This window comes from Marmota monax, unplaced genomic scaffold (genome assembly GCF_021218885.2).
Source record: "Marmota monax isolate L192 unplaced genomic scaffold, Marmota_monax_Labrador192_F-V1.1 WCK01_AAM20220418_F8-fsc00128, whole genome shotgun sequence".
NCBI lineage: Eukaryota > Metazoa > Chordata > Mammalia > Rodentia > Sciuridae > Marmota > Marmota monax.
In genome coordinates, this window is record NW_026693452.1 from 1,280,482 (window position 1) to 1,295,028 (window position 14,547).

The 14,547-nt window shown below is 39.2% G+C and overlaps 1 protein-coding gene across 3 annotated transcripts in view; it reads left to right on the forward strand.

Moving 5' to 3' along the window:
* Window positions 1-234: 234 nt before the first annotated feature.
* LOC124101613 (uncharacterized protein C4orf36) overlaps window positions 235-14,547 on the forward strand; it is a 34,887-nt gene continuing 20,574 nt past the window's right edge. The window contains exons 1-4 of one of the 3 annotated variants that reach the window (XM_046457687.2): window positions 235-311; window positions 1,970-2,103; window positions 4,473-4,624; window positions 5,197-7,530. In XM_046457687.2, coding sequence (XP_046313643.1) covers window positions 2,039-2,103; window positions 4,473-4,624; window positions 5,197-5,417 — 438 coding nt within the window. In that variant the 5' untranslated portion in view covers window positions 235-311; window positions 1,970-2,038 and the 3' untranslated portion in view covers window positions 5,418-7,530. Of the gene's footprint in view, window positions 312-382; window positions 579-1,969; window positions 2,104-4,472; window positions 4,625-5,196; window positions 7,531-14,547 lie in introns of those variants that run through there. The other 2 variants (XR_009228043.1, XM_058583412.1) reach the window with 2 other exon arrangements.

The window sequence follows — 14,547 nt, forward strand, 5'->3', positions numbered from 1 at the left end:
AGGAAAGACCCCAGCTTGCTCGCTGGTTTTGTTCGGTGGAGCCTGAGCCCCATCTCGGCGCGGTAACCCTAGGGCCCCGCCGGAGCCAACCCCGGGGGCGGGACTGGCACCATAAAGCCCTTTATTGAGGTTTCCGCGTGACGCAGGGTCGCCCTGCCTCGGCCCTGGTCGCCATCCGCAGCTAGAGCCGGCGATCGGGAAAGGAGTCGTGTGCCCGCGGCGCGGGCCCGCGGCGTGTGCGCGGCCATGTGCACCTAGCCCGCGCGCGCTCGGCCTCGGGGGAGCGCGGCCGCGGAGACCCACGAGCCCGGGTAACGAGGCCGCCGGGGCCGGCTCGCGGGGACCAGGCCCCGAGGTGCCGCGGACCCGCCCCGCGCCCCCCGGCCTTGGCGCGCCGGCTGAGCTTTTGAGGCGAGGCGGAGGAAGGGTGGAGCTCAGGCGTGGGAAGATGCGAGGTCCAGCCCGTCTCTGGCCTCCTCGTTCCTGCCCCGCGGCTGCAGGGGCCTCCACCTCTCCCGGGAACCGGTTCCTACCAGGAACTGCAAGTCCAGGGAAGGGAAGGAGACTTGCCAGAATCCGTGTGCAAGGGCGGGACCCAGCAATGATGCTCAGAGTTGGCCACATTTTAAATTCAGACTTTTGTTCGGTTGCGGTGCTGGGGATTGACAGGGCCTCGAGCATGCGGAGCAATGGCTGTACAACTGAGCTACCTCCCAGCCCCTTTTATGTTTTAATCTTGAGACAGGGTCTCTGAATTGTCCAGGGTGGCCTGGAATTTCCAGCGTTGGCCTCCCGAGTAGCTCGTTTTCAATTATAGACTTTCATCACCTGATTTAAATTCACCTGGTTTTTGATTGAGGGAAAATTTGGGAAGGGTTGATTAGTTTGAAGGTCTCGGGCTGATGGCAAGAAGTTTCTGTGCCAGGAGAGCCATTTATGGTTTAGTACTGCTATAAGCACACACATTGTGTGATGCAGGGATTGTATTGTTTTGATATGCAATGACAAAATGCCATAACAAACACTGATGCAGTTAAAGAAACCCCCATTCAGGAGGGCTTTTTTTTAAAATTAATTAATTAATTTAAAATCTTTTTTTAAAAATTAATTAATTTATTTATTTTTTATTAGTTGTTCAAAACATTACATAGCTCTTGACATATCATATTTCATACATTTGATTCAAGTGGTATAAGGGAGGTGAAGGGAAAGAGGGAAGAAAAAAAAAAAAAAAACAAGGGAGAGAAATGAAGTACGGGAGGGCAAATCTTGCCTGATATTTTCTCCTAAAGTGGAGGCAAGAGCCTGCCGTGGTGGTGCCTAACGCCTGTAATCCCAGCAGTTCCAGAGGCTGATACCAGCCTCTGCAATTTAGTGAGGCCCCAAGCAAGTTAGCTAGACCCTGTGTCAAAATAAGAAATAAAAAGGGCTGGGACAGCGGCTATGAGGATTGTGAGTTCAAAGCCAGCCTCAGCAATAGCGGGGTGCTAAGCAACTCAGTGAGACCCTTTCTCTAAATAAAATACACAATAGGGGTAAGGATGTGGCTCAGTAGTCGAGTGCCCCTGAATTCAATCCCTGGTACCTGTCCCCCCCCACCCCCCCAATAAATAAATAAATAAAAGGGCTGAGCATGTTGCTCAATGGTTAAGATCCCCTGGTCCCCTGAGTTCAAGCTCCAATAATAATAATAATAATAAAGTAAGAGTTGATAAAATGAAATAATAGAATAAAAGTTTTACAGTTCAGGTTTAGGTTCAATGAACTTTTTTTTTAAAGGCCCTTCTGAATTTAGAAATACTTTCTCTGAATCTTTATTAGTTTTCTATAAAAATATTCAAGTGAGAGCTGAGGAGTAGCATAGTGATAGAGCTCTTGCTTAGCATGCAGAAGACCCTGAGTTCCATCCCCAACACAGAGGAAAAAAATTCAAGTGAAAGCCATTAATTACGTATGTTGCAATCTTCAGGCAAGGTGAACAGAACACCTGTGACATTACATCAGGCACCTATGTAAGGAAATTGGACTGTGGACCATCATGGCTTATGGCTTACCAAGAAAGAACACAGTGAAGACCATTTTGCAGTGCAGTTATTATAAAGTGTAAGTATTTTTATCACAGTAAGCAGCCATTGGGGTGGGGAGTCTTTGTTAAAATAAAGATACTGGATACCCCTGTATTCCTCATGTGATACTGGACTATAGGAGGTATTATCCAGTGTATGGTGCTAATTTTGTTTTTTAAAAGCAACTGCTTTTATAAGAATATATAAAAGATCTTTCTTGCTCTTTACACCAAAGTAACACAAATGAGAAAATTTAGGTTTCAAGAAGTTTGATCAAATCATTGATCTTTGAGAGTGCAGTACCAGGCTAGTGATCTGAGGCTTCTTATTCCAAAACAACATTTAAATTACATTTTTAGAGAGATCAAATTTACTTAAAAACATCCTGGTGCCAGATGTTACCTTAGAGCACAAAGTGTTGGCATAAAGTGTCAGTTCAGTGCCTTTATGCTTTGCAGGAAGTGAAAGAACCTACTACTTTGCAAAACAAGACCTAGGAGCTGGGTATGGTGGAGCAAAAGACCTGGGAGCTGTAATTCCTGCACTGGGTAGGCTGAGGCAGGAGAATTGAAAGTTCAACAGTGATCGGGGTGATTAAAGAGACCCTTTCACAAAAACAAAACAAAACAAAACAAAATAAATAAGCAAACAAACAAAAAAAAAAAAGAAAAAGAAATGGGATGTGGATGGGAATGTAACTTAGTATCTCAGTGGTAGATAACTTACCTAGTATGCATGAAGCCCTGGGTTTAATCCCTAGCATTGCATTACTGAAAAAAAAAAAAAAAAAGAGGACTTGGGTTCTGACTCCCTCTGAAAATCTTCTCTGGGCCTTGGCCTTGACTCCACATCTGTAAAATGGATATAAAAATGCCTATCTATGTGGTATGGATTGTGAATTAAGTAATGCATGTCAAGAACTTGCAGGTTGCCTGGAATATAGAGAACATATAATGAACACGTGCTGCTAACTAACAGTATTTTACTCTGGTGTTATAGTGCTGCCTATTCTATTAAATATTTTTTTGGATTTGTTTAGTTATCCCCTGTGCCACAGCTTATGATATATTTACTATTAGAGTCAAGTGAATTTTTCTTGTTAATATCGTAAGAAGTAAATGGGATTTCCTAAAGGGTTATAAAACCAGAGAAGTAGGAAAATTAGAGAAAACTTACAATTACATTTTGCTGAGTTAGGTGGTATTATGGTTTTAAGATATGAGGTGTCCCCCAAAAGCTCACGTATAAAACAAAGCAAGGAAGTTTAGATATGAATTAATTGGGTTTTGAGAGCCTTACACCCATTTGAATGGATTAACTGAGTGGTAACTACCTACTAGACAGGTAGGCTATGGCCAGAGGAGTTGGGTTTGGGGCTGACTTTGGGCTAGATATTTGGTCTCTGGTGAGCAGAGCAATCTCTCCGTTTCCTGGTCCCCTCTTCTGAGCTGTTCTTCTTCTCCACGCCTTTCTTTCCTGATGTTCTGCCTCATCTTAGGCCCAGCGCAATGGAGTGGCTGTTTATGGACTGAGACCTCTGAAACTGTGAGCCCCAAATAAACTTTTCCTCCCCTAAAATTATTCTTGTCAGGTATTTTGGTCAGAGAGGTTTCGAAACTCACTAAAACAGGTGTGTAACACTGTGGCTTCCACTACTCAGCTCCAAGCAAGTCTTTCTATTTCTCCATGCATGTGAGGTGGAACCCACTTAGACTGCAGTGAGAAGCATGTAACATTTTTTTTTAACTTCAGTATTAAGCTAGATAAAATAATTTATTTAGGGTTCATGCATTATTATTTTTTTGTACTGGGGATTGAACCTTGGGGTACTTTATCACTGAACTACATCCCCAGTCCCTTTTTATATTTTATTTTGAGACGGGTCCCACTAAAGTTGCTGAAGTGGCCTTGAACTTGAGATTCGTAAGCCTCAACATCTTGAGTTGCTGGGATTACAGATATGCACCACCATGCCCAGCTCATAGTGATTATTTTTAATGTTGTAGTTTGAAGTTTCATTCTTCCCCAGATTACACACCTAAAACCTTAGAGTATGCCATATTCCTTACTCAATACATGATGATGCTCTTCTTTACTTCCCTAATCTGACAATATTTTAATTAGCCATTGAAGACTTTGGAGCTCACAGTTCTTATCTACATTCACTTATATTGAGAGATTGGATTGACTCCAGGGATGGTGCACTGTAAACAAAATTCCTGAAATTGTAATTTCTGGTCCTTTTTCAACACAAGGCTTCTTTTCCAGGCTGGAAAATCCTCAATACCTGCATGGAAATCCAAATGTGGCAAATAGAACTGGGGGGCTACCAAGATGTCTTCTGTACTCCATAAAGTATGTGTTCTTTAAGTGTTTCTTAAATGAATTACTTAATTTTTGCCCCAGACAGGAACCTTGGGATCTTGCAGTGCTTACAAGGACTTGGTACCAGAATTTAGCTGACCTTAGATTACCTTTCTTGGAAGAAATTACACTGGGTCGTCCTATACAACTAAAAAAATGCAAAACCAAGAAAGGTCTACTCCCTTCAGCAGAAGGTAAGTTTCTTAAGATTTGCTTTAGTAATTATAATTGTATCAGTTGCTTATTATCAGAGAAATGTTTAAATATGTGTATGCATACCCAGACCTCCTATTTTCCTTATGCCTCCACCATAGCTCCTTTTTTTCCATACTTCCCATCTTTGTATCCTTGCCATATTTCTTTTTTTAATTAATTAATTTATTCTAATTAGGTATATGTGATGGAAGAATGCATTTTTATTCATTGTACACAATTGCAGCACAACTTTTCATTTCTCTGGTTGTACACAATGTAGCATCACATCATATGTGCAGTCATACACGTACCTAGGGTAATGATGTCCACCTCATTCCATCATCTTTCCTGTTCCCCCGTCCCTTTGCCCAATCAAAGTTTCTCCATTTTTCTTATGCCCCCCCACTATTATGGATCAGTATCCACTTATCAGAGAAAACATTTATCCTTGCCATATTTCTAATTATTCAACAATGGGAAGCTATCAACATAACTTTATGATATTGTTTTGACTAAATTATGCCTGTTGAAAAATGCCAGTCAGATTGCCTCATGTATTTTCTTCTTTTAGCCCTCAAACTTGAAAGGGAGTATGAAATGAAGCGCCTAACTGCACTTAAATGCCAAGAAAATGTATCTAAAGAAGTTGGGTTTTCCCTCAAGGAAAAGACATTTGATTTGAGAAGACCTCTCCCACCCAAGTGGCAGTCATCTCATAATAGAGTCTTTACTCTATTTCCTGAACCCAAAGGGGATAAAGAGCTCTCACTGTGTAAAGATGCAAATGCATGAACGCCCACTGGTGGACAAGCCAGTGCACATCAGCGTGAGTTAGTGAACAGCTCTGGCCAATCATCTGGGTCCTTGCTACATTCTTTTTATATGGTATCACCGACAAGAGCACCGTAAGTACATGAAAATGCATCTGGGGCTAAATCATTTGGGCTATTTGTTTTGATTTTTATAAAAGTGCACTAAGGAATGAGTAAACTCATTGTCAGTGGTATTATTTTGAAGAAACATTTTGAATTGGCATCCTTGAGATCCTAAGGAGGAGCCAAAAAGAAGGTGAGAGAAATTCTCTTAAAAAGCATAAACTGGAAATTTTTGTTTGGTTAAGAAAAATGGTAGACTTCATTTTCATAACTCTTCAGTTATGAAAATTGGAAATTTCCAATTTTCAGCGAATCATCATTTAATATTCTGTATTCTGGTGTTTTATAATAGCAAGTGGAACTTACTTTGTTTTTGTTTTCCTAAAAAATGTCTTTTTCTTTTTGCTCAATTTCATTCTTTCTCTCTGGAATGACCCAGAGCATGTGGAACACACAGACATATGTGAAAGTGACATGAAAGTACAAAGAAGTTGTGAGGAAAACTCATATTGCAGAGTGGTTGGGGAATGGGGACTTGACTGGAAAGTACTAGATATGGATGACCCAGTTTTTCTAGAATTTGAATGGAATAAAACATACTTGACATTAATGTGATGTAAGAATATGCTTTCAGGTGATTCAGTAGGCATTTTAGGAACTTCTTATATCTTATCCTATTTATGAAAGGCACTATGACATAGAATTTAAAAGTATAGATGGGCTAGGTGCTGTGACACATGCATATAATCCCACCAGCTCAGGAGGCTGAGGCAGGAGGATCAAGAGTTCAAAGCCAGCCTCAGCAACTTAGTGAGACTCTGTCTCTAAATAAAATATAAAAAGGGTTGGGGATGTGGCTCAGTGGTTGAGTGCCCTTGGGTTCAATCCCCAGAACCAAAAAAAAAAAAAAGAACGAAAGAAAGAAAGTACAGATGAGCTGGGTGCAGTGCCACATGCCTGTAATCCTACCTACTCCAGGGAGGCGGAGGCGAAGGACCTCGAGTTTGAGGTCAGCATGGACAAATTAGTGAGTACATGAGGAGTACAGACTGTAGACCTGCCTGTTTGTCTTCAAATCCCATCTCAGCTGCTTATAGTGGTGTGACTTGGGATAATTGACTTTGTCTCTGAATTTTTATTCTCATGTGTAAAGTGGGAGTAATAATGGCACCTAATTCATAAGGTTGTTGTAATGATTAAATAAAAATTTCCTGGAGCACCATGAAAATTACTATAACTGTCAGAATCACTATCCTCTAGCACTTTAATTGAGGTATCAAACATGTATAATATTTGTCTAACTCTGTGACCTTTTGCAGAGGAGAAATCTTAAATTTTCAAAAATTTACTTTTGTTCTTGTCAGTGTTTATGTTCTCAGACCATCTGACTTGATTTTGTAGTTTAATACATGGCCCCTATATCTATGGAAATTCCTGATCATATCTGTTTAAAAACAATAATCCCTGATTATCAACTTTTCACTTATATCTTTCTTTTAAAAGTAATATGGACACTAGGCATGGTGCAGACCTGTTTTCCTAGCTACTTGAGAGGTTGAAGCAGGAGAGGATCCCCAGAGCAGCCTGGGAAACATAGCAAGCAACACCCAGCCTCAAAAAAAAAAAAAAAAGTGGTAGCATGGGAATTTTGTCTATGGAAAAATGTTCTATCCTAATGTCCCCACTGGGTCAGTTTATGGTCTGTCTCAGTAGCCATCAGGGAACCGTTAACATCTCACACCTTGTCTCATACTGGCAATATGAGTCTTGGGCTTCCATCCTTCTTGAAAAATGAATGAAACACGTATCTGTTTGCAATAAATTTTTCAGAGTGAAACGTGTCAGTGGTCCTTGTGAAAGCTGGGATTTGAGAAATCTTTAGTTCTTCATCATTTTCTTAAGAGGAAAGTGCTTGTTTATAACTTTAAGATTCTTCTAGTCATGTTTTTGAACAGATGTTTTGGAACTCTTAAAATTGCCCATGTTGAAATTAAAAATTACACCGTAAAATAAATTTGAGTAAAAATGCATTCATGTGTGTCTCTTCTCTTGAAATGACATAAGAACAACAATGCTATTTTACTTGTCAATACTCCAGTGCCTAGTTCAATGCCTAACTCACTCAGGCACTCAGTATACACTTATTTTACGTGTGTGTGTGTGTGTGTGTGTGTGTGCGCGCGCTGCTGGTGATCAAGCTCAGGGCCTTATGCGTGTTAGGCAAGCACTCTATTTCCAAGCCACATCCCCAGAACTCAATATACATGTATTGATGGAAATTTTCTAAATATGGTCAGGAGTTCCATAATAGAAAGTACTTTTTAGTTATATCCTTGCTTTTAGTAGTGGGATATTTTTTATTGGATGATGGCCATGATGTGATTGCCTTTGGGACTCAAGCAGTTTAAGATGGAATTTAACAAATACACAATTTTTACAGGAAACATCTTTGTTATTATAATCTAAGTAAAACTGATAGTAACTTAATTTCAATGGCATACACAAACTCCTTTACATCTCTTCCTTTTCCCATTTGTCATTGATGTCCCAAATTGCATCTTTTTATGTCCATTTATATAAATTTATAGTTTTTTTTTTTTTGTGAGGGAGTACTGGAGATTGAACCAAGGGGCATTTTGTCACTGAGCTACATCTCTAGCCCTTTTTATTTTTTGAGACAGGGTATCACTAGTTAGGGCTTAACTAAGTTGCTAGGCTGGCCTTAAACTTGCAATCCTCCTGTCTCAGCCTCCAGAGTTGCTAGGATTATAGGTGTGTGCCACTACACCCAGCAATTTATAGATATTTTTATACTTTTGTTATTTTAGATTCTATACAGTGTTCGAATTCAGTTTACAAGGCTGTATACTGTGGTGCACACCACTAGTCCCAGCTTCTCAGAAGCTGAGGCAGGAGGATCACCTGAGCCCAAGAGTTTGAGACCAGCTGGGCAAGGTAGTAAGACACTGTCTCTATGGGAAAAAAAGTGGTTTATACATCAACATTACAATACTATGAAATCCTATATTTTGTCTGTATTTTTACCTCTTCTATAGAGCCTTATATTTTTGTATGATTTTGTGACTGACTAGTGTTCTTTTGTTTCAATTTAAATAACTCTCTTTAGCATTTCTTGTAGGGAAGGTCTACTGGTAATGAAATCACCCAACTTTTGTTTATCTGGGAAAGTTTTTTATTTAGGAGGGTAATCAAGGGCACTCAACCACTGAGCCACATCCCTAGGCCTATTTTGAATTTTATTTAGAGACAGGGTCTCACTGAGTTGCTTAGCACCTCACTTTTGCTGAGGCTGGCTTTAAACTTGAAATCCTCCTGCCTTAGCCTCCTGAGCTATGGGAATTATAGGCATGTGCTACTTCGCTCCACTCCAACCCTTTTAAAGTTTTTATTTAGAAACAGGGTCTCACTAAATTGTTCAGGGCCTTGCTAAGTTGCTGAGGTTGGCTTTGAACTTGTGATCTTCCTGCCTTAGTCTCTAGAGCCATTAGGATTACAGGTATGTATCACCATGCCTAGCTTTATTGAGATTCTTCAGTTTGTATGTCCATTGTCTTCCTCAATTATGGTAAAGTTTTTTGGCTATTAATTTTTTTCTTTTTGGTATTAGAGGTTGAACCCAGGGGTTATTTATTATTGAGCTACATACCCAGTCTTTTTTGAGACAGTCTCATTAAGTTGCCAAGGATCTCACTAAGTTTTTGAGGATGGTCTCAAATTTACAATCCTCCTGCCTCAGTCTCCTGAGTTACTGGAATTATTGGTGTGTACATTACACTTCACCATTGTTTATTTAAGCAGGTTCTCTTCATTTTTATTTATTCACCACTGGATTATTTTGATATAAATTATAGACACATCAGTTCATTTATAATGATTAAAATACAGATTTTATAAATATTTCCAATTCTATAAAGATACAGACCAATCAAAGCATACCTAGGGAGGCATAATCTACAGGAGCATATAGTGTGACCTCAGATTAAGAGGTTATATCTGGTGGTTCCTTCTTTAAAATATTTAGAAGCCATTACTTGAATTATCTTGATACTTTCTTCCACGTATGACATAGTGGCTCAAAGGAAGACCACTTGCTCTCAGGCATTTTCCTGTGATTAACTCATTTGATTTAGTGATACTCAGCCATGGAAACTGTTGTCAGGAACTCAGGCTTTGTATGTAGCCTTGGCTGCATGACTTTGAGAAGGTGGAATTTCCACATTCCTAGTCCATGTTTGCCTCATGAAATTCAAATGTGCTTTGTGTAAGATATTTATCTGCCAACCAGCAATACTCCCCCGTCCTTGGGCAGAAAGTTGAGGGAGCTGGGACTTTCACTTTGTAACCCTGTTCTGCTGCTTTTTCTGTCCTTTCACACATCTGTCCTCTAATTTGTTTTTTGACTATGTTTTTCCTCTACTTTAGATTATTATCACAAATATGATAGCTGGGTTGTTAAGTCTGGAAAAGGATCATTTTATGATTACTCAGCCAAAGATCAGTCTTTAGTAAAAATTCAGTGTGTTTCTATCCCTTTGGAAATCAAAACCAATCTATTGTTTTCTTGAAAACTTTAATGCTATCCAGCTGTATCAATATGTGTTTTGGATCGTGAAGAGATTAATGCTATGTGCTTATTTTTGTAGTTCATGGTCCACTGAGCAGACTCTTCCCTTTTAGTGTCAGTGTCACTGATCCATCAAGTCCCAGGAATAATATAGCCAAACGTTTATTTGAAATTATGTATATTTCCTAATATAAAGTCCATAAATCTACTACTCAATGACCTTTTAAAATTAGATTTAATTTCTTAAAACTCAGATTTAAGGAAGATGGTAATAGAAAACTCTAGGCTTTTAGTTAATAGATTTGGGTTTAGATACCCCATTTCCTCCATTAGTTGTGTTTGTTGCCTTGAGAAAAATTTCATGGAAATTTTTGCAATGGAAATCAGTTTTTTTTTTTTACTTAAAAAATAAATGTGTTTTAAAGGTCAAATAAAGATTTACTTTTAAAAACGATAATTCCTTATACCTCATCCCTACTTTCCCTTTCCTTCCTTCCCCCTTCCTTCCTTCCTTCCTTCCTTCCTGTACTGGGGATTGAACCCAGGGGCACTTGACCACTAAACCACATACCCAGCCCCCCACTTTTTTTTTTCCTTTGGTACCAGGGATTGAATTCGGGGACACTTGATCCCTGAGCCACATCCCCAGCCCTATTTTATTTTTTATTTTGAGACAGGGTCTCATTAAGTTGCTTAGGGCCTTGCTAAGTTGCTGAGGCTGTCCTTGAACTTGGAATCCTCCTACCTCGCTGGGATTATAGGTGTGTACCATGGGGCCCATCTCTACTTTCATTTTCATCTCTACAGAGACAAGTTACTTTTGTTTCTTCCATCTATTTTGTTATTTACCTCCATGTCTCTGGATAACAAATTGTTATTGCTACTTATTGACTTTTTCTTTTTAATCTATTGATTTACCAGTGTAGAAGAGAGTATATTTTTTCTTTTCTTTACCCAACTTCATCACACATGCATAACACTTTCATCACTCTCTAAATATCGTTAGATTGGATTTTAATTTTACTTAGATCAATATAGAATATTAACATTTTTATGATTATGTGTTTTACTCCATTTGGGTTGCTGAAACACAAATAAACTGGGTAGGTTATAAACAACAGAAATTTATTTCTCACAGTTCTGGAAGTGGAGAAGTCTGAGAACAAAGATATTATCTTGGTATCTGGTAAGGGCTCATTTTCTGACCCACAAATGGTACTTCTCATAATGGTGGAAGGTACTAGCTAGCTCTTAGGGTATCTTTTATAAATACACTAATCCTATTCATGACCTAATTACCTACTAAACGGCCCCACCTCTTAATGTCATTACCTCAGTGGTTAGGATTTCAATGTATGAATTTTGGCATACAAACATTCAGATCACACCATTATGTCAATATTTCACATTTGAATTATATTTAAATTAAGATTAAATTTCCACTTTTGGGGGGTAAGATTTATTAATGGGATTTAGTAATTCCTTAATTTTTAGTGTGTTTGTCATTAAATAAATACATTATTTAAACCCCAAGATCCTTGCCTGTTGTCAATTTTCTCAAAATATTACATTATTTTGAGAAAATTGACAACAAATTATTCTCTAATTTCATTTTCTTAAGAAGTCCCTAAGAAGTCTTGTCTTGCTCTAACTAACCTGGCCAATTTCCCTACTAAAGAGTAAGCTGTCATTCTATGATTCTACATCATCAGCCTGGGGATTTACTTTACATTCTTTTGTGTAGGTACTCCTGTTTCTTATGTGTCTGATCATCTTGATTTACTCCTTTATTTTACTGGAGCATATTCTCCAGTAGTTACCCGAGAAATGGTTTGAAAAAGGGAAAATTTTTGAGGTATTTTGGTCTAATGTCTTTATTTTAATCTCAGATGTTACTGTTAGCTTGCTAGGTATCGAATTCTAGGTTGTAACCAATGTTCCTTTAAAACTGCAAAGTCTTTGTTCCTCCTTCTCTCTTGTCACTCCTCCTCCACCTTTTCTCCTCCTTATTTTCCTTCTGTTTATTATTGTTACCTAGCATTTTCCTTGAGACCTGCTTTTTCTCTCTGGGAGTGGAAGGCAGCTTCTCTTAGCTCCCAGTGTACTGACAGGACTCTTTTGTGTAGAACTCTTCACAGCTAGGGGAGCACAGTGATTTATGGGATTGAGTGTAGAGCCTGGGCACCTGGAATCCATGTCATTTCTGTCACTTTCTGGCTGCGTCATCTTGGACAAGATATTTAATGTTTCAAGAGTTGAGTTTCTGTATCTGAAAGAAATTAATAACAATGTTGTGACAAGTAAGTAAGTAGATATGTAAAGCAGTTGGAACAGTGACTGGCACAAAGTAAACCCCAACACTGATTTTATTAACCAGTCTACCAGAATCCCTTGCAATTGGTGCTCTTCAGATCTTGTGGTCTGGAAACTCACATCCCACAGTTCTAGGAAATTATTTTGAACTATTTTGTGGATATTTCCATGTTTTTACTTTTCTCTAATCTTTGTAGAAGTGCTATTAGTCCTGGATTAGATCTTCTGTAGTAGTCCAGTTTTTAAAATCTTTTCTCTCCTCTTTTCCATCCTTTGCTTTTTGCTCCAATTTTTGGGATTTCCTCTGTTTTATCTTCTAATCATCATACAATTTTCATTTTTCTTTCATTCTTGCCATTTTCCTGGTTTTTCAAGAATTGCTGATTTTATCCATTTGATGATTCAAACTGGATTTCTTCTCTCTGCACTTAACGTGTTTCTTCAAAGCTGTTTTTCCTGTTTATTTTTATATCCATGTTATATTAAAAGCTTTCACAGTCAATTCAGGTGTGACAAAATGTATGACTTAAGGAAGTGAAGGTGGACTCCATAATACAGCTGCAACTCAGGAGTCATAGGATGTCAGAATGACCAGGACATGCATGAAAAGGAGGAAGCTAGGATGACTTTCAAATTGTGGGCTTGGGACACAGGGCAAATTGTATTATTACGTAATAATCTGGAGAATGGGAAAGGAAGACTTAATTGTATTGGGCATATTGAAGGTATATTTCATTTCAAATACATCAATGTTTGAAGCTCTTGGGAGACCTTAGTGGAAACTCCAGTAATCTTGGGCCTTCCAGATACGCTGCTCAGGAAGGAGAGAGAGTAGAGATGAAAGCTGACACCATAGATATCTCTGAGAGACATCCAGGGAGAGGGCACAGCAAAAAAAGAAGTGACACAGTGAATGTTCTAAAACTTGCTGGCAACAGAGAAGAGGCAGACCTTTAGGAAAAAATGAACGGATACCTAAATTTTAGGTGAATTATCTGCTATAATTTTTTTTTAGGGAACAATATTTTAGGACAGAAATTTGCTAATGAATCACTGGAATTTATAAGAATTTTTTTCACTTACAGTCAACAAACTTTATCAAGGTTTTTTAAATAAAAACATTTTATGTGGGAACAGAGAAAGATGAGAGGAAAGAATAAAAAAACATTAGTAAGAATTTGTTGTGTGCTAGAAGCTTTTCTGGGTGCTCTGTTTATATCTGGTAGTCGTCACAGTCATCCTGCCAGGGAGAAAGGGAAGAACAGAGTACAGCAGACTTCTCACATCAGGGGAAGAAAGTCTGTGGCCAGGGCCAGGCCAGGTCTTGTTGCTTCAGGACTCAAGCCAATAATGCACAGGGGAAAAAAGGCCCTCCCTTGGCTCACAGTAAGTATCTCTGAGGGTCCTGTTTTCTTAGGGGTTGTCTGCCTTTGTTTCTTCACTGCTCTGTCTTAAGAACCCATATCTTCCTTCCCATCCGTTAAACAGTGCAATTTGTATTTCATTACGTAGACTACAAACTTAGGCACCACCTGTGATTCCTCTGGGTCCCTCACCTTTTCTTCAGTTCAGTTCAAAAGCGACTCTTGCATGTTCTTCCGCCTGAATATATCCCAACTGAATCCATTTCTTGCTCCATCAACCTCCATCAACCCTGGTCCAAGCCCCATCGTCTCTTGTTTGCATTATGAGGTAGGTTTTGATGACCTCCTACTTCTGTTTTTGACATTCCTATAGTCTACCTATAGTGATCTCTTAGAAATGACCAGGTCACGTCACTGCAGAAAGATTCCCTCCCTGAGTAACACCTGCCTCCTGGCCTCTGAGGCCCTGGGCCCTCGGACTCTGGCCTTCCTCTGTGATCTTTCCTCCACTTGTCATCCAGCCTACTGGGTTGCCACGTTGGCCTATTTTCTGACACATCAGGTTTATTCCTGCCTCGGAGACTTTGTTTTTGCTGTTTTTTACTCCCAGGATTCTCTGCCCTCTGATTTCCACAATGCTGCCTCCTAATTATTGAGGATTTTGTTAAATGGCATCTGTTGAGGGAAGCCTTTGGTGACTACCCTAGATAAATTGGCCTTTATTTCACCCAGTGACTTTCAGTGACTACACTCTGGCTTTAATTTTTTTTTTCCTAAGTTAATTA